Genomic DNA, 21,280 nt, shown 5'->3' with positions numbered 1-21,280 from the left:
TGGAGAAGAGAAGGCTCCTGAAGGGGAGACCTTAGAGCAGCTCCAGCGCCTAAAGGGGCTGCAGGAAAGCTGGAGAGGGGCTTGGGACAAGGGCCTGTAGGGACAGGCCAAGGGGAATGGCTTTAACCTGCCAGAGGGTATGGCACCCACCAGCATCAACGCAGGCAGCGAGGGCAGCGTGGGATTCCTGGCAGGCCCCAGGCAAACCCCAGCTCCTGGAAGGATAAATCTGGAATTTCCAACAACCTTCCCAATTTCTATCTGCTCTGGCCCAAACTGAAGCAGTGAAACAGGCTCATAATGAGGCACCAGAACAGGAAACGCTGAGGTTTTAAATCAAAACCAAGTGATTTGAGGTGGTAAAAGAGCATTTCTTGTTTTGAAGCATTTCAAAGGGAATTGTTCTGTTTTAAACCGGCATTTTGAAATAAAAAATGTTTTGTTCTAAAATGCTGATTTCAAATGAGATTTTTCATTTTGATTCTCCCAGCTGGGGGGGGAAGGGGGGGAGGAGAGATAGAAAAATGCCATCAAAAATGTTGACGTTTGACCAGGAAAAAAAACCCCAACCAACCAATAAAAGAGAGAAAGGGGGAAAGGTGTCTTAACAAAACCACAGGATTTATGCTAGAAAAGAATGTAGATATAAGCAAACACTCTTCATTAATGCTACAGAACAGTCAGCGTGGCCAGCAGCAGACTGCAGCATGGCTGGGGAGGACATGGACACGCAGGCATCCTGCTCACCTGGCTCCATCCCTGCCCACCGGTGACAAGGGACTGACCCCGCTCCAGCACAACCCTCTCTCAGGCTACACCCCACACAGCCCCACACCTCTCTGCATCAGCAGAATGAAGCCGAGAGGGCTTCATGTGCAAGGAAACCATCACTCCTTGAAGCAGGCATGAGTTGATGCAATGACACCGTGCCAGCTCCCCCGTATAAAGCTGTATTTAGGCAATTCCCGGAATCTGCTCTGCAAGAGCCTTCCTCAGAGGGGGAATTTCACACAACAGCCTGCGCTGTTGGAGTCCCTTCAGAGATGCCACAGCCCATTGTGTAAATGCTGAAGGCAGCTTAAAACACGTGCTAGTTCTTCTATGAGAAAGTAAAGAGCTCTCAGAGCTGCTCACCCCCTCACTGAAACCCAGGGGCATTGTGTGCATCAGTGCTCAGCACCCCGGCAGGATGCCCCCCTACACAGCGCATGCCCCCTGCCACACTAGACCAGCAGAGCCAGGGACATGTGCCACAGCACACATCTGTCCTGCTGCACGAAGGGGCACATCTGGCAGCCCAGATGCAAGGACAGCAGACACGATGCTGGCACCAGCCTCTGCATTGTTTGCAGCAGGAAGCATTGGATGCCAACACACATTCCATGCAGCTTCCATCAGAGCAGCCAGGTCCCATGGGAGGTCGGCTCACATCTGACATCCCGGTCTCTCAGATGCTGCTCCAGCTTCCCGTCTACATAAGGCATACAGGGAGCACAGCCACACTTCCAGGCATGAGCACTGAGCCCCACAGCCCACCCAGAGCCACTCTGGAAGAGCCCAGCTCCTTCCCGTGGGACCTTCTGGATCACTGAATTCTCCAAAATCATAGAATGAATCACAGAATAGTTAGGGTTGGAAAGGACCTTAAGGTTACCTAGTTCCAAACCCCTGCCATGGGCAGGGATGCCTCACACTAGAAGGGACGGCTCCAGGAGCCATCAATCCAGGGATTCCATCCCCAAATCCCTCGGCAGGACCAAAAAGCAAGCGCCCCGCTGGCTGCCTTCATCCCACACAGGACAGGGCTGCACTCCCAGCACAGCCTATATTTAGCTCAGAAGGGCTGAGCTGTTTGCTCGAGCCAAGGAAGCATAAATAAATCACAGCGTTATCAATAATGCAGCCACAGTGTCCACGCTGTGCTCAAGGGAAGCTGCTGCACTGAGCGGGAGCCAAGCCAGTGGCTGGGGACAGCACCCGGGGCTCTGAGGAGCACGGGGCCAGGAGGTGCCACCAGAGCGATGCTCCTCCCTGGATCCACACTGGCACAGGCGCTCAGGGCTCCCACTCCAGCACAAACTCCCATCAGAAAACAGAGCTCCACAGAAATTGCTATTTTGACAGTTATCAACCTCCACCGTTGTGAGACTCCAACTCCAAATGTTTGGTCTGACATGCTGGGATGTCATTCTGAAATGAAGAGTGGCGCTCCAGCACATCAAAGCACTTAATTTGGATTGAAAATATCAGGATCCTTTAATTCCATTACGTTCTGTTTGGAGTTTTGTGGAATTTTCCGTTAACATTTTGTAGCTACTTTCCACTTTTTGGGTCTGAGCTGGGACCTGAAGTAACCCCAAAGGGCCTAAATCTCTCAGAAGATAAACTTCAGCCATAACCAGCATGGCAAGAGATGACTGTCCCTCCCCATGGGCACACAGACATGGGCCATCACCTGTGTCTGAGCCTCATGGAGGTTCCCCAGCACAGACACATCAGGAGCAGCCCTGCGCTGCTCTCCCAGCCCCTCTTCTGATCACAGGAGCTGGAGGCTTTCTCCTCCTCCTTTATTAAGGCCCCAGGTAGAGCTGTGACACTGCAGCCAGGACGGTGCCATCGCCGCTCAGCTGGAACGCAGCCGGCACCCGCAGTGCTAATGAGGGACTTTCTGTCAGGCCGGATTATGCTCCACGTCCTGCCAGTCTGGAGCACTGTTTGCAATGGTCCATGTGAGCCGGATAATGACAGTGAGCACAATTCCACCCAAAAAAAGAAGCAGAGAGGGATGGGGAAGGCCAGCACAGTGGCTGGTTTCTATGCCAAGTGACACAAGCCCTCCCCACCGCAGCTCCAGCACTGTCAACCTTTGTGCACATCTGGCCCTGTACTTCTGCCAGTTTTCCAGAAGCTATTTTCATACTCCTGCTATTTCAGCACTGCTTGGAGTTGGGTCAGCTTCATTTAGTGCAAGGAGAGGTGCAGGCTTTGACCCACAGAGCACAACCCAAGGCTCTATGGTGCCCCAGACCCCAGGCACAGATTGGAGAGGAAAGCTGAGGCACAGAAACCTTCCCACAATGCTGGAGATGTCACAATGCACATTGAAGGGGGAGAGCTTATTTACTGCTTCCCTGAAGCAAGAAGTCTCAGCAAACACCCCAATGTGCAGGAGCAGGAGACAGGCTGCACACCTGGCCCCTGATAACCCTGCGCACGGCTACCTGCAAACCTCATGACACTCGTGGCCAAGACGAACCCCCCCTCATACAAGAGGGAGGGCTGGGTCCCCAGACCACGCTGTTCTGTGCCCATGGGCACTGCCCAGAGGAAAGGTGTCCTTCCCTCATCCTGAAGCACAGCTCCATGGGCTGCACAAGAGGTGATGGCAGTGGCACAAAGAGGCTGCTGAGTCTCCTGAGAAGCTGATGCCTCCTTGAAAGATCCTGACAAGCAAGGAGACACCTCCACAATTCCCCGGGAAGGAACAGCACAGGCTCTCGTGTCGTTCTGTCTTCAGCAGCCAAAGAGAAGGCAAAAGCAGCAGGGCAGGGTTGGCAGAGGGCATCTCCCTTCTCCAAAAGGATGGAAAATCAGCTAAGAGCTGGATCGTCCACCCTGGGCTGATGGGGAAGTGCTCAGACACGCACAGGCTGTGAGGTTTTGGCCCAGGATCTCTAAGACACTGCTGCTGCCCATCCTGAGAACAAGCTGCACGGCTGGGGTGTCCCTGGGGAGCCTGATCAGCAAGATGCTACCATCCCCTGAGCACAGACCAACTGCAGCAGCAACTTCCACATCCACCGCTTCGGGCTTCTAGTGCAGGGCAGGAGACTTGCCAAATCCTGCTCCCTCTGCAGTGCTGAGGATGCTCAATTACAGGTAAAGCTTGGGAGCCAGAGCTAAACCAGCCATAGTGCTGGGACAGCACCTAGGATACTGCATCCCCATTTGGAGCTGCGCTGACGAGAGCTTCATGCAGTAATTCCTGCACCCTCCCATACTCTGTGCTCCTCAAACACTGCACTGCTCCTCCCCAGAGGAAAACCTGCTGCAGGGGAGCCTGACCCAAGCCCAAGAGCTCAAGGTTGAGCAGAGTCCTTTTAGCTCTTACTTGGGTGCACTTGGAGCAGTCCAGCCCCACAGATGTTCTAGTGAGGGCAGCATGAGGTGCGTGCCCTCCAGGGCAAAGAGGAAACCAGGGAGCACACAGAAACACAGAGGACTCCTTCCCTCCAAGTGTGCTCTCTTGCACTCTCCTCTGTGATTTATTTCCATCTCCTTGCTTATTCCTCAGGCATCTGCAGCATTTCCTTCCCAGCCAAGGTGAGCAGGAGAGTTTTTTGCTCTAATTCCACCCTGGCATGGCCCTGTTCCGTCTCCCTCGCTCGGTGAATCCCACCACCCTGCTGCCTTTGACAGCTCGAACCTCAGACTCATCAGTGCCAGGAACCTCTTTGGCAGAGCACGGTCGCTCCTCAGGGGTGTTGAAACTCAAGGTCAACAACAGCTCAGTCTTCTCAGTGGAGGAAAGCAGAGGGCTTCACAGCTCAAATTGTATCCCCTGGACTTTCAGCATCTCACCTGAGTGGGCTCTTTGCTGCGGTGTGGGTGCCCCAGCACAGATGAGTTCTCGAAGGACAAGGGCACCTGCACACTCAGTAGCCCCCCAAGCCTCACACTGCATCAAAAGGGAACGCTAACCGGCAGGAGGAGGAGACTCCTGCTCCCTGCCCAACGCCACAGCATGGATCCGCTCCTGCCTGTCTCCAGAATAGGACTGGTACAGCTCACCCTCTCCTCTGGACCACCAAGCATCCCCTTGCAAGTGAAGGGGACACTCAGCCCATGAGAGCTGCTCCCCATCCAGCACCCCCACCCTGCTCCAGCCAAGCAAGTCCACCCCAGCTGAAGGAGTTACAACAGAAAGAAAAGAGGTAGAGGAAGACTGAAGCCCACAACCCATCCGTCCTGCCTGAAGCTTCGGCTTCAGGGGACAGCTCGCACCAAAGGCAGGAAACGGTTGGTCTCAGTTTCCCTTTCCAGGGTGAAGAAGCATTTTTGGCTGCAGTCACCCGGGATCTCTCCAGAAGCAGTTTCGAGGGGCCGGCAGGATCGTGGCGCTGGGGGCAAACCGCCCCGGCCAGAGCTCGTCCCCAGCAGCAGTCCCTTGCCAGAGCCAGGCGGGGGCGAGCACCCCCTCCGCGGGCTGTGCCCCCGCCAAGGGCCGGGCAGGGGCCAGAGATCGCCACTTCTTGTGGCATCACCGGTAACCGAGAGTTCAGCAGGAGCCCGCAGGGAGAAACTTACCGCGAAGACCCAGCCGAGCCCCGCACCGAGCCGCCGAGGAGCTCGGGGAGCCTCCCACCAACCGCCCCAGAGGTGAAAGAGAACCCAAACACGCTGCACCCGAGCGGCGGCCGGGCTGGGAGCGCACTCCGCCGCGGAACCCCGGGGCCGCCGAGCCTCCAGCTCCCCCCGCCCCGGCTCACCCCCGGTGCCCGGTCGGTGACGGCCCTGCCCCAGCGGGACGGGCGCGGCGCCTTCCCGCACAGCCCCGGGACCGGCATCGGGCAGGAGCGCGGGGCCCCGCAGGCGCTCGCCGCTGCGCCGCGCTCATCACCGCGGGTCCCGTCCCGTCCCACCCCGAACTTTCCGTACCTGCCTGTGCCGTCCGTGCGGGCCGGGGCCGCCGCTGCCCATGGCCGCCGTCCGCCCGCTCCGCAGGGCCGGGTCAGCGCCGCGTCCGCGGGCCGCTGCGGCCGGGGGCCGGTGGCATCGCCGGGCGGCGGCACCGGCAGCGCTCGGGGCGGCGCGGGGCTGGGCGGGCGCGGAGCGGAGCCGAGCCGAGCGGACCGGCTCCGGTGCGGTGCCGGTGCCCGCACAAAAGGGCGCAGCGCCGCCTGCCGCCGCCCTCGGGACACGCACCGTGATCCCGGGCTGCCACCCTGCTCCGCGACGCTGGTCCCTCCCGGCAGGGCGCTGCTCCTCCCTGATTAGCCCCGGCGTTCGTTAACGTAGGAAGGGGGGAGGACCGGGCAGAGCTCATTTACCTGAATAAAACATTTTCCGCCCCAAAACAAAGTGTGATGGGCCTGGCGGGCAACGAGTGGTACTGTACGGTGAGAGGGCAGACGGACGGACAGAAGACAGACAGGCTGATTGCCAGCCCCGCTTCTCAAAGCCGGAGCCTGGCTTCAGCATCACCCACCAAACCCGGAACTTTACAGGAGACAAGACCCGCTCAAGTGCCAGTAGCGACCCGGTACCTGCAGGACCTGGCACCGGGACCCCAAGCCCAACCCGGGATGACTCTGCTGGCTTAGCAGCCCTCCCGGGACACCCTGGGCTCTACACCGGCTGCTCTCACAGCAAACTGCAAAAGCAAGAGCTGATTTTTCCCGACAGTTGTTGCCAGGAGTCAGTCCCGCAGCCCCGGGACAGCTGGAATTACACACAACTCGTTTTCTCTGCCTTACTCTAAACCATTTGTGTACTGATGAAGCCTTTGGTTTTTGAAGCTAGCTCACAGTTTACCCCTGGACCTTTCAAGCCACAGCTCAGCCAGAAGTGCCAAGTGATATCCAAGACCAATCTGAGTTACAGATCGATGGCAGCTCTTCAGATAAACCATGCGTGGGCAGGTTGCAAACGTCTCAGCCGTTTTCTTTCCATGAGATCACCGACACCTTCACCCCTCCCCTCTCCTGGCTCTGCTGAAAAGCCCAGCAAAGCGCCACATTTGGGCTGCCCTCACCAGGCACCCGGTTTGTAGCAGCCCCTGATTGCATCTTAGTGATGAAAACTGGGGAAGGCGCCTCTCCCTTAGAGTATCCACAGCAGAAGCCAAGTCTTGTCCCTCTCTAATCTTGGTTTGATTTAGAACATCCTCAGTTTGGATCAGTAAAACCAATTAGTGCTGGTGAAAGCAGAGAGCCAGGCTGGATGGAGATGCTCCGGGTGGTCCACCAGCTCCTGGGGGACCCACAAACTTGACATCTTCTCGGGGGGAGGAAACACCCACAGAGAGCCAGGGGAAAGCACCACAGCTTTAAGAGGCCCATGATAAGAATAGGTTTCTTTGCTGTTTTATCTAAGGCAACTGAGGCTTTTACCCCCCCTTTATACAGCCAAGATCTCCACATGTTAGATTGCAATTAATTAGATTTTGTTGCTCAAAAAAGAAAAGGGAAACACTCTACAAGATTAACTCAACCCCCAGCAATAAGATGTTAAGGAAATACAAGCAGCTCCTCCTCCAGAGCAGAGGGTTTTAATAATAATGGCAAAAATCAATATGAAACTAAATTCAATCTGTTGTTTCTATTTGTCAGGTAACTTGATGGAGACCCTGCCAATTCAGGTCTCGATTGCTATGATAAATAAATACAAACATATTAGTTTTCAGATCACAAAGTTTTCATGGAAATGAAGAGCAAATGCAATCAAAAGTACCTTCCACACCAGCCAAATTCCAATTAAATCAGGCCAGATTATTCAATAAAGAAGCCTACAAAAATCAAGCTCTTTATTGATGCAATGGTACAGAAACACAAACTTGCTGCTTCTGGATCACAGCATCTCAATGCAGGGGAAGAATTAAGACTTTGGTAAAACTGATTTCATGCAAATCTGGCTGGAAATGATCACAGTAATTCTTTCTCCCGCTGACTTCCTGTTCAACAGTACAGCAGCAGCCCCCCCATCCCTCTCCCCTGGCTGGGACTCTTCAAGCCCCGTGTTTTACTGGGAGAGGGGAAGAGTTCTTGGTATCCATAACAAGAGAAGTTTGGCAAGGAAAGCAACTGCACCAGAAAATCCTAGCGATGAAAACTGCTGGTATCAACTCATTTTCCCTTAGGCTGGAAGCTGTGGATGTACCTGGAACACTCCTGGGCTCTCTGGATGACCAACCATCTCTTTTTCAGGAAGAAAACCCAAGGTTTAGGACAAAGGCTTGGGTTAGATGCTTACACGAGGCAGATGGGCACGCCAGAAAGACTTTAAATCCTCAGTGCAATCAACTTATCCACAGCTGCTAATGGGCAGAGGCACACAGAGTATTTCATTAAAGCTGGAAAAAGCAGAACTGACATTTTATTCCTGGGGAAGAGTTGTCATTCCCCATCTTCAGTGGGTCACTGAATTAAGATTCAAGTTTCTTTACCCCCTTCCTATGGGGCAGCACCGAGCCCTCAGCTCCGAGGATTTTGGTCCTTTTTCAGAGGAACCTTGCTGACAATGGGGAATTTCAGTGCCTGACAACACAGCAGCACAGAGGAGAGGATCTCTGGGAAGCCTGAGCATCCCATGGGGCGCAGGTCTGAGATTCCCCTGAAAAATAAAATCCCCCAAAGCTCCATAAATTCCTATTAGCCTTATTACCACAGGTTTATTCTTGTTTCCATGTATTTCTGCTATCAGGTGATGTTAGATAAGAGCAGGAGACTCAAACCCCTGATTACAACACCCTGAAGAGAGGTCACACATGCCCTGAGCCGCAACGTTCCAAAGGCTTTTCTGCCAGAAGCAGGCATGGAATAAAGATGTGTGGTTGCAATCAAATTATCCCTTCAAAGAAATAACAATAAATTCTGAACTTCCCAATTACAGGGGACAGGCAAACCTTGGAAACCATTAAGAGCTGCTTCTTCTGCTGATGAATTATCCAGAGTGCACAGAGCTATTTGCTGAGCTTCACTGTATTACACTAATTATAAATTAATATATTGCTCATTACACAGTAAAGCTGTGCAGGCAACTAATGCACTGCTGCAAAGAGCCTATTTTAAAGCATCCTCTGGTACTTTTATGATCTAGATGTTTAATTTACTTCTGTTCTGGTTTAAATGCCACCAACATGTCATTCTCTCATAAGGAAATATTCCTGGCTTCATCCTACCTACTCTGGGGCTCAGCTACATAAAGGAATGATGAAAATTAGAAAAGCTTTTTTAATTCTAAGCATTTGCATGTGAAACTCGGCAAAACAGCATAATTTAAGTCTAATGCCTATGTTGTTGTCTTCAAATTGGTGTTTGCCAAGGCAGCACATAGGCAGGGAGTTATTGGTCCTGGTGCTCCCCATGCACAGCCACTTCCTTCTCATGCACACACAGATCCTGCCCTGGTGGGGTCAGCATCTCTTGCCCTGCACAGGGACAGGGAGAACCAGGGAAAGGGCTGGTCCTGTCAAAGAAAACAGCTTTATGAAAGGCCTAAAATCTCCTCTCTAAAGGTAATGGCTTTAACTTGGCAGAGAGGAGACTGAGATGAGCTCTTAGGCAGAAGCTCTTCCCAGTGAGGGTGCTGAGGCGCTGGCACAGGGTGCCCAGAGAAGCTGTGGCTGCCCCATCCCTGGCAGTGTTCAAGGCCAGGTTGGACACAGGGGCTTGGAGCAAGCTGCTCCAGTGGAAGGGGTCCCTGCCTGTGGCAGGGGTTGGAGCTGGAGGAGCTTTAAGGTCCCTTCCCAACACAAACCAATTCATGATTCTAAGAAACAGAATTTTTCATTTGAAAGAGGATTTGGAAGATTGTTCCTCCATTTATATCTCCCCCCCCCCCCCCAAAAAAAAAAAAAAAAAAAAAAATTAAAAGACATAATTTTCATTACCATTTTCACACAACTCTATCCAGAAACGGGAAGATGACATAACCTTACATCTCTTCTACTCTGCATAAGCAAACCCTTGACAACTGGGAGAGAGGAGGACAGGGGCATTTATCCTCTTGCTGGAGCTGTGGGGCAGGGAGACACTCAGCTGGAGAGGGAAGGAAACCCCACTGCCCACAGAGGGTGAGCGCAGGCAGGGGGGATACTTTGGGTGATACATGGAGGCAGAAAAAGTACAGGCATCCCTGCAGGAACTGCAGGGCAAAGGTCAGAGCTGCCATCATCCAAAGTTCCCATTTACTGGCATTTGCTCCCCAGACTCCATCCCAAATGCCCATTTACTGACATTTGCTCCCCAGGCTCATAGTCTGACTCATCCTGTGACTGCATCCCCAGACACATGCACAGGTCTTGTTCCAGGCAGCCTTGTGAAGGGCAACACCAGCCTCACAGACCAGGAAGAAGCTTCCCATCAAACTGGCAGGCAACATGAATAGGAGGAAATGTTGCCCTCTTTCTTGGAAAGCTGTTATTAGCATTGCATTGTTGCAGGCAGCATTCTTGCAGCATGTGTTTATGTCAGATCATTCTTGTGTGTTGTGGTTTAAGCCCAGCCAGTAACTCAGAACCACACAACCACTTGCTCACTCCCAGGCTAAAGCTGAAGCACAGCACTGCATCAGCTACCCAGAAGGAGAAAAATAACCATTACAGCTGAATCCAGGATGCTGCGCAGTGCTTAGGAAAACAGAAGCAACAAATGTCAAGCAGGGTCAGAAAATTCCTACTGGAAACTGCCATTTCCTTCCTCCCAAGCAAAGCATCCTGGTGACTCAGCAGTACGGGGCAGGCTATCAGCCTTCAGGAGAAGATAAACATTCCCTGAAAAAACCGGTGATTTCCAAGGTTAACACAAAGGATATTGCACTCCTTTGAGACCCCCTGTGCTACCGGCAGCAGGACAGAGATGCTGAAGAAGAAAAGACAGCTGGAACAAGCACAAGGCAGCCTGTGCCGCCATCCAGCGCCTTCCCGGCTCTCTGCAGCTCCCGCAGCAGACGCCCTTACCCTGGCAGCGTGGTGCTGGCAGCAGAGCAGCTCACGCAGGAATACAGAGAACTGACAGGAAGCTCTGACCCATTAACATGAGATGCGTTGAAGAAGCACACACAGAAGCCAACAACAAATCTGGAGAGGAGCTTTGGACAAGAGCCTGCAGGGATAGGACAAGGGGGAATAGCTTTAACTTGCCAGAGAGAAGACCAAAATGAGGTTTCAGGCAGAAGTTCTTCCATGCGAGGGTGGCGAGGGGCTGGCAATGTTCAAAGCCAGGTTGGACAGGGCTTGGAGCAACCAGCTCTAGTGGAATGTGCTCCTGGCTATGGCAGGGATTTGGAACTGGATGAGCTTTAAAGCTCCATCCAACACAAGCCAGTCTGTGACTGTATTATAAACTTACCTATGCTGTCATCTCAAAGAGCTGCAGGTCAGCACTTCTACCTCCCTCCCTCGGTCTTTTAAAACACATAATGGGAGAGCACAGATGTATTTATCAGGGAACACTTTAATTGGAGCAAAGTAACAGCTGTGATGCTCAGGTGAGCAGAGGGTGCAAAGCAAGGCAGGAAATGAGGCAGCAGCTTCAAATAGGGGTATGCAAGGGGGTATTAGAAAGCAAAGGGGGAAAGTGGATGTGGGAGTACCTTAAAAAGGCAGGTTACTGCACAGCTTAATGTTGAGGATTAGAAGATGTGAGTATAGAGAGTAATGAGCAGCTTCCATGCAGTCACCTTAGCAATTTAGTAAAATTAGAGGGCTTTTGGATAAAGAAGGTGGCTAAACCATGGAGGGCTTTACAGAGTTGGTAGTCAGAGCCCTGCTTTTGCCTAGGCCTTGCTGTACCAAAGCTCTGCATAGAGGGGAATAAATGGTTCCTCTGTGGAGCTGAGAACTTTCAGGTACCAGTGTTAGGAAATAGCCTCAATTTTACTTTATAGTAGGAAAATACTGTAAGGTTAGCAAGTCCTTTGTTGTAACAGGACCCGAGAGGCATGGAGTGGCTGAGGCTGGGCTGTGTGAGTGCAGCTCTTCAGCCAGCCAGCCAGAATGTGCTGTTCTGGGTCAGCTAAAGCTGCATCCCGACCGGGCCTGGAGGGCTGCAGCCTGGGTGGAAGGGGGAGTAATCCCTCGCTCCTCCCATGTTAGCTTCGCTACTCCTCGGCACGGCTGCCGAAGGGTTGGGTTCTGCTGATGGGCGCCGGGAGAGTGACGAAGCACCTGCCTCTGGAAGGGGATGGCGCATCAGGGCAGACGGCTCTGCCGGAGCCCTTAGAAGATCCGGCCAGGAAACCCATCTGCCGGGAAGGCGAACAGCCCCGTATGGGCACAGCGAGCCCGTCTCTACCGCAGACCCATCTCCCTGAAGCCGGTGAACGACGTGCTCGGAGCTGCTTCCCTGCGCACCCATGGCTCATGCTCCGGGGGGGGCGGGATGCGCCGGGGGCCGTCCCGGATGCGCAGTAACCGCGGGCGCTGCGCTTACGCGCTGAGTGCCCGGGGCGGGGCGGCGGGCACGGCCCGGCAGGGCTCAGCACGGCTCGGTTCGGCCCACCTCCTGCCGGCATGCTGCCGCGGGTGCGCGCCGCCGTCGCGCAGCTGGTGACGGGCTTGGGCGCGGAGCCCCGGAGCGGCGGGGCCGGGGGGCCGCCGCCGGAGCCGTGCGGCCGGTCGCGGCCGGAGCCTTGCGGCAGGTCGGAGCCGTGTTGCCGGTCAGAGCCGTGTTGCCGGCCCGCCTTCCTCCAGCTGAGCCCCGCGGAGCTGCGGCGTGCCCAGGACCACGCTGGCCGGGCTGTGCAGAGCCCCCGCGACGGCCGCCGCCGCCTGCCTTGGAGCACGGGCTATGCCGAGTGAGTGGGGCCTGAGTGGGGGTACCTGCGGGGCGGATGATGGGGGGGTTGCGGCCCTGGGAAGGGGGACTGGCAGCGCTCGGCACCCGTGGGAGCTAAAGTGGGTCGCAGCAGCCGGCCGTGAGCTGCGTTTGCTTCTCTAGGAGCAGCAGATGGACGCTTGCTCCGTAAATGCCGGCTGCTGGGGAAGCCGTCAGCATGCGTTTGTGCTCGAACCCATCCCCGAGGGTTTCAGGCTCTTCTGTCTTGTTTGTTCCTGCGCTTCTCTGTGCAATGCCCGGTGGCACTGATGGGGAATTGATGCCGGGGGCTGAAGGAGCTGCTGTGGCTCTCTCAGGACTCGGGGAGCTTAAGCTGTTTTGAGAGTGGGACCTGATTTTGACTTCCCCTTCAAAAGCCTGATTCTCTTCTCCTTTTACTCGCTGCGAGTTTCATCCTTAACTGAAGGACCATGGGGAAGGTCGGGCTTTGAAGGCCATTTTTGCTGCTCTGTGATTAGTCCATTCCTGCATCCTGATCTTCCTTATATCCTGGGGAGCTCTTAGAGATGTTAATTTACCTCAGGAGATACTGGGATGAGAATACCTGGACCAAACCCACTCTCTGCTCAGCAGCAAGACTTCTCTGCCGTCTCCTGACACTTCTTTCTGCAAACCACTTGAAAAGTTCATGCCCAAAGAGCTCATCCTGCTGTACATGTTCACAGCTTCCTCCTGTGAGCAGGTTTTGCAGCCTAGACCTGAGCTCTACTGTGCCAGCATAGGCTGTGGAAAGTCAATGTGAATCTTTTAGCAAAAGTTCTGCTGGTTTCACCTTCTTCACCTTCTCCCCTCCTCTGAGAGGTACTGGGTGTGATGGGACATGGAGGAGACTGTAATCCTGTCCGTGAGTCCTGGCTGGTTGTGTTGAGACTTATGCAGGTCTTTGGGCAGTCACTCTCAACCAGTTCTTTTGTGGTCCCCTTTCTTGGTGCTTGGACCTGGCTGTGCTGGTGAGAGCTGCTGGCCCTGGATCAACCCATGCAAGTGGTCTGGGACCTCTGCTTGCGGAGGGGAGAGCATCCCCGGGGGGGTGAGGTGCTGTGGGGTGGTCTTTGCTGGAGCATGGGGTGCAAAGCAGAGTTTTTACACCTTGTTTTCCCCCGGCAGGGTGATTAATGCGGGGAAGAGCCAGCACAACGAGGACCAGGCATGCTGTGAGGTGGTGTTTGTGGAGAGAAGGCCCAGCCCCAGAGGCCGGCTGCTGTCCAAGGAAGGCTGTGCGGAGCTGGCTGGGGTGAGAGCTGAGGCAGCATGCACAGGAGGATGTCCAGTAGCAGGGTGTGAGACAGGACACATGGCAATGTGTGTGCAGTGCTGCTTCCCTGGGGATTCCCCTGTTTCCTGGGCCAGCTGCCCTGTTCCCTGACAGCTCCTGCCATCACCCCTGTTGGAATACACCAGGGCTGGCTGGCCTGGGGGTGCCACTGGCCAATGTGCCCCACTGGGCTGAGGAGGTGGCTGCTTGCTGGCCCTGTCCTGCTGCTCCTTTGAAGGAGCCGGCTGCTGGAGGCACAAGGTGCTGACATAGGGCTGGGCTCCAGCCAGGGACCAGCCATGTCCAGAACCCTGGATCAGCTGCCCATAGTGCTCCTGCCTGCCCTGGGATGGGACCTGCAAGCTGGAGACAGCCCTGTGTTGACTGGTGACCCAGGTGCTCTGAATCCCTCATCCAGTCTGCTTCCTCACAGGCTCTCTTCACCTTCTTTTCTCTCCCCACAGGGCAGAAAGGGGTTTTATTTCCACTACTGGGCCTTGTTTGATGGCCATGCGGGCAGTGGTGCTGCTGTCATGGCATCTGAGAGGCTCCATCTCCACATCTGCGAGCAGCTCCGGGACCTCGTGGACATCCTGCAGGATCCATCCCCACCTCCCATCTGCCTCCCACATGGCCCTGTGGAGTTAAGTCGGGTGCCCCTTACAGAGGACGATGGGGAGGTCGCCAGTGATTCTGTGCCACGGTTTCATCTGGAGAAAGCTGTCTCCCATGAGAGCCTGGTGATCGGTGCTATTGAGAATGCCTTTAAGCACATGGTGAGTGAGCCCCCCTGCCTGCAGAGATTTCCAGGGCATCCTCTGGGAGCATCCCTTTGCTCTGTGTCTGCATTGGCTTGTCTCTCCAGCAAAAGGCAGCTCTACAGCAAGGAAGGGGCTGCAGTGAGGGAGGGCTCTTAGCAGGATGGTCTCGGAGAGGGCACTGTGATGCTCTCCTGTATTTTGGGATGCAGAGGCTTTGGGCTCTATGTGGGTGCTTCACTGCACTTCATTCCAGCAGTCCCAGCTGCTCCCCTCCTATCTCGCTTTATCCTGTCCACTCCACTGTCCTGGTGGAGCCCTGTCCCCTGGGCTGCATGGAAAGGTGTCCTGCCTGGAGCTGCTCTTTATCTCCCCAGGACGACCAGATCGAGCAGGAGAAAGCATCCCAGCGCCTGGCTGGGGGCTGCTGTGCCCTGGCTGCCATCTACCTCATGGGCAAGTTCTACGTGGCCAACGCTGGTGACAGCAGGTACAGCCCCACAGGGCAGCCCCATCCCACCTGGTAACGGGGGAGCACCCTGGTAGAGCAGAGCAGTGCTGGAGGCACAGTGAGGAGCACCCAGTGCATCCCTGAAGCTGGGCTGTGCTGGGGAGAGGGCAGAGCCACCCCCTGCCTGCCCCTGGGCAACATGCCCTGCTGTGGGCTTTGTGTTTGACCAAGGCACCCATGGGCCTGCAGAATCATCTTCCCAAATCTGGGATTCGCTCCCTTCCTTCCCAACAGCATCCTGTCTGCTTCCTGGATGGCGCTGGGTCACATCCTGCTGCCAGTGCTGGCCTGGGCTGCAAGCTGGGGTGTGAAAATTGCCCTCAGCAAAGCTTTCCAAAACATGCGAGACCTCATTTTAGGGCACACTTCGTACCAGTGAACTCTCTCAGGAGAAGGACACACACATCCATGTGCAGATAAATGCCTTGGGAGCTTGGAGCCCAAGGATTTTGACGTGCATTTCCTTGGGTGCTTTCCTGTGGTTGCACCTGGGTGTGTTTGTACCCCGGAGCAATGGCAGGAAATGTCCACCTGAGGGTGAAGCTGGTTTGAATTGCCCTGGCTTGGCTTGTCCTGAGCAGTGTCAGGCCAGCAAATACAGGCTCTGGTAGGTTGTGGAGGACATGCTTGCAGCTCTGGGACAGAGGAGATCCTTTGTGCCTCTGCTTTTGAGTGCAGGCCCCCTCCATGGCAGCAGTGGCCAGGCACCAGCTATGCAGGATAGCAGTGTGAGCAGGGTCTTGAGGCTGTAATTGTGCCTCTGTGTTCCTTCCTTGGGCATCAGATGCTGCTGCAGCTGGGCTCAGCCAAGCCCTGCATCCCTGGAGGGGACCCCAGCTTGAGGCAGGACAGCAGGGTGACCAGTGTTGGAGATCCTCCATCCCCTCCCATGACATCCAGAAGCATCTCATAATCAGACTTTCATGTTTCTTTAACACATCAGTCAATCCGACTGGCCCCAGCAGTGACCCACAGTGCTGGTGGGCACTTTCACCCATGTCCTGCTGCTGGCAGTTTCTGCCTGTCCTGTGTGCAGCTCCCCTCTAAAGGAGGGTTTGCCACCTTTGCACTGCTCCTTTTCTAACCATACCCTGTCCTTTGGTTTGCTCTGTTTTGTTCCCCTCTGCCCCATGCTTCTCTTCCATTTCTCTTCTTCCCTGCCCCTATCCCTGCAGGAGGGAGGCAGGGGCTAGCAGGGAAGAGGGCAGGCAGCACATGGGAAGAGACTGCACCAGCTGAGCAGCCATGAGGGAATCTGCACCAGAAAGCAAGACTTAGCTCCCGTGCCACATCTCCTTTCCTCCTCTCTAATCTCATCCTTCCATGTTTCATTGCAGGGCCATTATCATCCGTAACGGGGAAATCATTCCAATGTCCAGGGAGTTTACTCCAGAGACAGAGAGGCAGAGGCTGCAGTTTTTAGTAAGAAGGACCTTTCTTCTAACCTTGTCCCTGCTGAACCACCTCCCAGCCAGCCCCCTGTGCTGCCTTCTTGGTGGGGTTCCAGGGGCTGAGAGCAGCCCTGAAGCTGGGATCTGCTGATGGCAGTCATCCATCAAGTGCTCTCTGGGCTGCCCAGAGGTGCTGGGACATAGAGCTGCCCTGGCTCACTGGTGTGGGGCATCTCATGGCTGGTGGAGCCCTGCTTTGCTGCAGGTTCAGTGTGAAGGGCTGTGCCTGAGTCTGGCTTGGGAATCCTGGGCTCTCAGCATGGGGCTGGTTTGGTACTTTTGCATGGAGCCAGTTTGGTCTATCTTATCTCTCTCCTGCCCGGGAATGGGGAGCAGCCTGTGCTGCTGCAGGAGCGCTGGGCTGCTTGTGCAGTGATCAGGAGGAGGAGCACAGCTCTGCTCCCTCCATCCATCCTGCTCCCTCGTGTGGTCCAAGGAGTTTCTTGTCCTAGTTTCTTCCCTGGCTGCTCCCTGGGGAGGCAGGGAGCTGCCGTGTGCCAGTGGGTTTTGAGCTTTCATCCTGAAAGCTCCTTCTCCTGCCTGGCCTGGACAAACCCCCCTGTGCCACACAGGGAGACTTCTTAAGGTTATAAAGACCTCTCTGATGGCAGCAGCACAGAGGAGGAGGCGGCGGCTGTTGGTGGAGGCCTTGCTGGATGCCATTTCCTGGCTTGGAAAAACACTGGGGTGTTTTTTCTTGACTCTATTTTTGAATGACCCACAGGAGGAAACTGCTGGGAGCAGGATCTCCTCCAGCCGGCTGCTGTGGGCAGGGTGCAGGCAGGAGCCAGGCATGCGCTTGCTCCGCTGCAAAGTGCCCATGGTCAGAGCCTCCTGGAGGAGGATGGGGCTCTCCGTGCCTCTGCACTGAACCCTCCTGTACTCCCAAGGGCTCTCCTCCTTTCTTTTGCTCTTTCTTCCTCCATCTGCATCTGCCAGTGCTGTCCCTATTCCCAGTTTGTGCTCCAGGAGGCCCTGGAAGGGCCTGGGAAGGAGCTCTGTGCTGCTGCTTGTCCCTTATCACAGCCAGGTCATGGTTTCTGAAAAGACCCATCAGCTCTTTCCCTCAGACGCATGCCATGCCCTGTGCTGAGCCTGGGAGCATTGAAGCTCTGACTCCTCCGGGCAAATTCCAGCTTCTCCTGGAATTTGCTGGGGTTTGGTCCCTTTTGGAGATCCTGATTTCCCAAAACTCCCCATGCAGAAGCTTCACCTTCTTGCTGGGTGTTGGCGTGGCAGTGCCCCGCTCCGTCTCTGCTCTGAGAGTGGCACAGATGAGTGGTTTGGAGCTGCTTTACCACCCCTTGTTCGAGTTGCAGCAGAGCAGTTGATGATGTCCTCACCATGAAATGCCGTAGCTGAGGTCCCAGCAGGTTGGCAGGTCCCATGCCTGGTGCTGTGGGCAGTACTGGCTGCTGGGGCAGGTGCTGCTCCATGGATCCTACTCTCCCAGCCCTTCAGTTGAGCCATCACTTTCTTCCTACAGGCATTCCTGAGGCCTGAGCTGCTGGGGAAGGAGTTCACCCATCTCGAGTTCCCCCGCAGGATCCAGCCCAAGGAGCTGGGGAGGAAGATGCTGTACAGAGACCAGGACATGAATGGCTGGTAACCCCTAAACCACCTCACAGGCTCTGTGCTGAAGGGCAACGCGGGGGTCCTGCTCTGCCTGGATCAGCATCACTCCCGTGGGAAGCAGGGCTCTGGCACGCCGGGTACCCGTGTCTTGAGCGGTCCTTGTCCCTGGGGGTGCTGTGTCCTGAGCAGGCAGGGGAGGTGCCGGAAGCTGCCTCCTGCTGACATGTTGTCTTATTTTAACCAGGGCTTACAAAAAGATAGAAGAGGATGACCTGAAGTTTCCACTTATCTACGGAGAAGGAAAAAAGGTGAAGTGCTGTGGCAGGAGCTGTGTGGGGGTCACTTCCTGCCCGCTTTTGCTGAATCTGGGGGTTTCCAGCCTGTTTCTGCTCATGCTGTCACCGCTCCAAAGCCACCAATTCTCAGCTGGGAATGGAGGTGGAGATGAAGCAGCTGAAAGTTTTCCTTTGATTTCACTGTTCTCCAGGCTCGGGTGATGGCCACGATTGGAGTGACGCGGGGTCTGGGAGACCATGACCTCAAGGTGTTCAGCTCCAACATCCACATCAAGCCTTTCCTGTCCTGCTTCCCAGAGGTGAGCCTGGCTGCTCTGTGCCCAGGGGTTCCTGCTGTGGCTGGAGCAATGAGAATCTTCTCTGCCCCTCACCCTTGTGTCTTGCCCTGCTGCTTGCCAGGTCAGGGTTTACGACCTCACGCAGTACGAGCACTGCCCTGATGATGTCCTGGTCCTGGGCACCGATGGGCTCTGGGATGTCACCAACGACAAGGAGGTGGCTGGTGTGGTGATGGAGGTGCTGACGAGCTATGAGCCCAATGACCCATGCAGGTAAGCTGCGAGTAGGTAGGGGGATGAGCATGTCCTGCAGTCTAACACCTCCTCTTGGCCTTGCTCCTTGGAGCAGGGTTGTGGCCATGCATCCCTCTGGGCTGGGCTCACTGCTGAGCCATGCTGTGCTCTGCCCGCAGGTACACCATGGTGGCCCAGGAGCTCGTGGTGCGGTCCAGAGGGGTGCTGAAGGAGCGGGGCTGGCGGCTGGCTAATGACAAACTGGGCTCTGGCGATGACATCTCTGTCTTTGTGATCCCGCTGGGTGGCCCAGGCAACTACACGTGATGCTCAGTGAACCCAGGGCAGTGTGGATGGAGACGAGCAGGACACTGATGCTGCCCTGGGGCTACCTCTCCCCCAAGCACTTGTTTCCTGAGCCAACTGTGAGAAGAGTAAGAAACCTGGAGCCTCTGTCTGTGCCCCTGCTCAGAGCATGCCTCTCCACCTGTGTGAGCACAGCTCTGGGTGAGACGGAAGGGCCTTGGACAGAGGCTGGGACTGGTGTGGAGGAATGTTTTTTGTGCTGCTACTTTCTTGGTTGCTGTGAAGAGCCAAAAGGCTCCCTGGCTTCTCAGGGCATCCTTTACACCTCACCCTGGGTACATTGGTTCAAGCAGTGTGCAGTGGCCCTTGGGCCGGTGGAGCACTTGTACCTGGAGAAGCGTGTGCCTGCTGCTGCAGTCCTGTGACACTGAAGCTGCTGTTGGGGCAGGGATAGGCTGTGATGGGTGAAGCTCTGCTAAAGGCAATGCTCAGTGCTGGTGTGGGTGATGTGGTGGTGGACAAGCCCCATGACTCACATCTCAGCTTTGCGCTTGCCCTTTCCAGCCCCTCACACCTTCACCCCAGCCATGTACCTCGTCTTAGTCACTGGTTTGGGAGGATGGGGCTGTGCTCCATCACTACAGTGCACAAATTGCCCCTGGGAAGGAATGAGCATTTGCACTGGCTGTGCCATGGGTTCTGTTCCCACCCCTCTTCATGCCTCGGGTCACGGCTGTGTTTCTGGAGCCAATTATTTATTGTTGACTGGGAAGCTGAGCTGGAAAATGTCTAAATCTTGGTGTGGGGAGACTGTATGAATATATGTCTATAGTTTTGAGTGGTTCTAAGCTGAGCTGCAGTTGACCACAGAGCGGCCCTATTCAGGCAAGCTTAACTGCTGCATGGATCTGCTTAGCTGAGGGCTGGAAGCCCACAATAAAAGCAGCTTGGTTGTGACTGGGATGAAGGAAAGGCAACTCCCTCCTTTTCCCTAATAATGTCCAAGCTGGCACTGAGCAGAGCTGCAGCAGTGGCTGATCCCTGCACAAGGTCTTATTTTGAATCACACAACCTTTACCCTGGAGGATGTATTTCCTGAACCTATCGGAGCTTTGCATCCTCCCGTCACAGGGGGAATGCTTCATCCTGGCAGCGTGGTGGTGGGAGAGCAGGGCTATGGTTCCTTGGTTTGGCACCAGTAGTTTGTGTCCTGCTGTTGCTGGGTGCAGCCAGCTCTTGCCACGTGTCACCTTTGGTGGATGTTGTTTGTCTCCTGTAATCGGGTGTAAATAAACTGGGTGCACTTAATGGGAAGTGAAAGTTAGCCAGTGAGCATTTAACCTATTGCCATCTGTGCTGAAGGGAGCATGGAGGGATACTGAGGCCAGGAGCCTGTCCTGGTGTAGCACTGTGTTTAAATAAAGGTTTTGCCACTTGCAGCCCCACTTCAAAGTCTGTCTTTCAGAGCTCCTGCAACGAAGACTTACCTTAAAAGCCAATTAGCCCCGATTAATTGGTGTAGGCAGGCTTGGCAGCAAATAGACCCAGGCAGAGCCATGTGAGTGTTGTCCCTCTGCCCTTGGCACTGCACAGATCCCATGGGAGTAGGAACCCCACTGTGGGGTCAGAGCAACCTGGGGCTTGCCAGTCTCATAGGGAAGGCTTGGTCAGTGACCCAGAATGGGACCTGGCTGGTGAGTGCTGCGTTGGGCTTGGATAAGCACTGAAAACCTGCAGGTACCAGCCTGGTTTTCCTCCCTGCTGTAGGCAGCACCTGGATATTGACAAGGGAATGGAGAAAAGAAAAAGGTGATGGTTTCTCTGCTGACAGCCTGTGGTGGGTAAGGGGAGATGGAACCCTCTCTGTGTCACTGGGCTCACCTCGGTGCAGGGCCTGCTGTGTCACAGCCCTTCCTGCCAGTGGACCTGAGATGCTGTGAATAGGGCCTGTTTCTTGCATGTCTGCTGTGTCTGTTATGGTGAGAAATGGGGCTTTCCTCGAGTAGGCAGCATGTGGAAGTGCAGAGGGGGTCCGATGGAGTTTGGGTGGTGCCCCCCG

General features: G+C 55.1%; 1 protein-coding gene across 1 annotated transcript; it reads left to right on the top strand.

Annotated features, from left to right (window-relative positions):
- The first annotated feature begins 12,222 nt into the window (after nucleotides 1-12,222).
- PPM1J (protein phosphatase, Mg2+/Mn2+ dependent 1J) lies at nucleotides 12,223-20,599 on the top strand. Its single transcript, XM_080633079.1, has 10 exons — nucleotides 12,223-12,516; nucleotides 13,665-13,791; nucleotides 14,277-14,588; nucleotides 14,948-15,060; nucleotides 16,419-16,503; nucleotides 18,019-18,137; nucleotides 18,352-18,415; nucleotides 18,595-18,702; nucleotides 18,803-18,954; nucleotides 19,095-20,599. Exons 1-10 carry the CDS (start codon nucleotides 12,233-12,235, stop codon nucleotides 19,240-19,242), a joined length of 1,512 nt encoding a protein of 503 aa, XP_080489205.1. The 5' UTR covers nucleotides 12,223-12,232; the 3' UTR covers nucleotides 19,243-20,599.
- The last annotated feature ends 681 nt before the right edge of the window (nucleotides 20,600-21,280 follow it).

Source organism: Psittacula echo (genome assembly GCF_963264785.1).
Source record: "Psittacula echo genome assembly, chromosome: 22".
NCBI lineage: Eukaryota > Metazoa > Chordata > Aves > Psittaciformes > Psittacidae > Psittacula > Psittacula echo.
This window is presented reverse-complemented; position numbering and strand designations above follow the sequence as displayed.

What these genes read in the sequence shown, in the direction of transcription:
- PPM1J (XM_080633079.1), top strand. Translation starts at nt 12,233, where the DNA reads ATGCTGCCGCGGGTGCGCGCCGCCGTCGCGCAGCTGGTGACGGGCTTG. An exon ending in GCTGTGCGGAGCTGGCTGGG is followed by an intron (nt 13,792 to 14,276) that starts GTGAGAGCTGAG and finishes CTCTCCCCACAG; the next exon opens with GGCAGAAAGGGGTTTTATTT. An exon ending in AGAATGCCTTTAAGCACATG is followed by an intron (nt 14,589 to 14,947) that starts GTGAGTGAGCCC and finishes TTATCTCCCCAG; the next exon opens with GACGACCAGATCGAGCAGGA.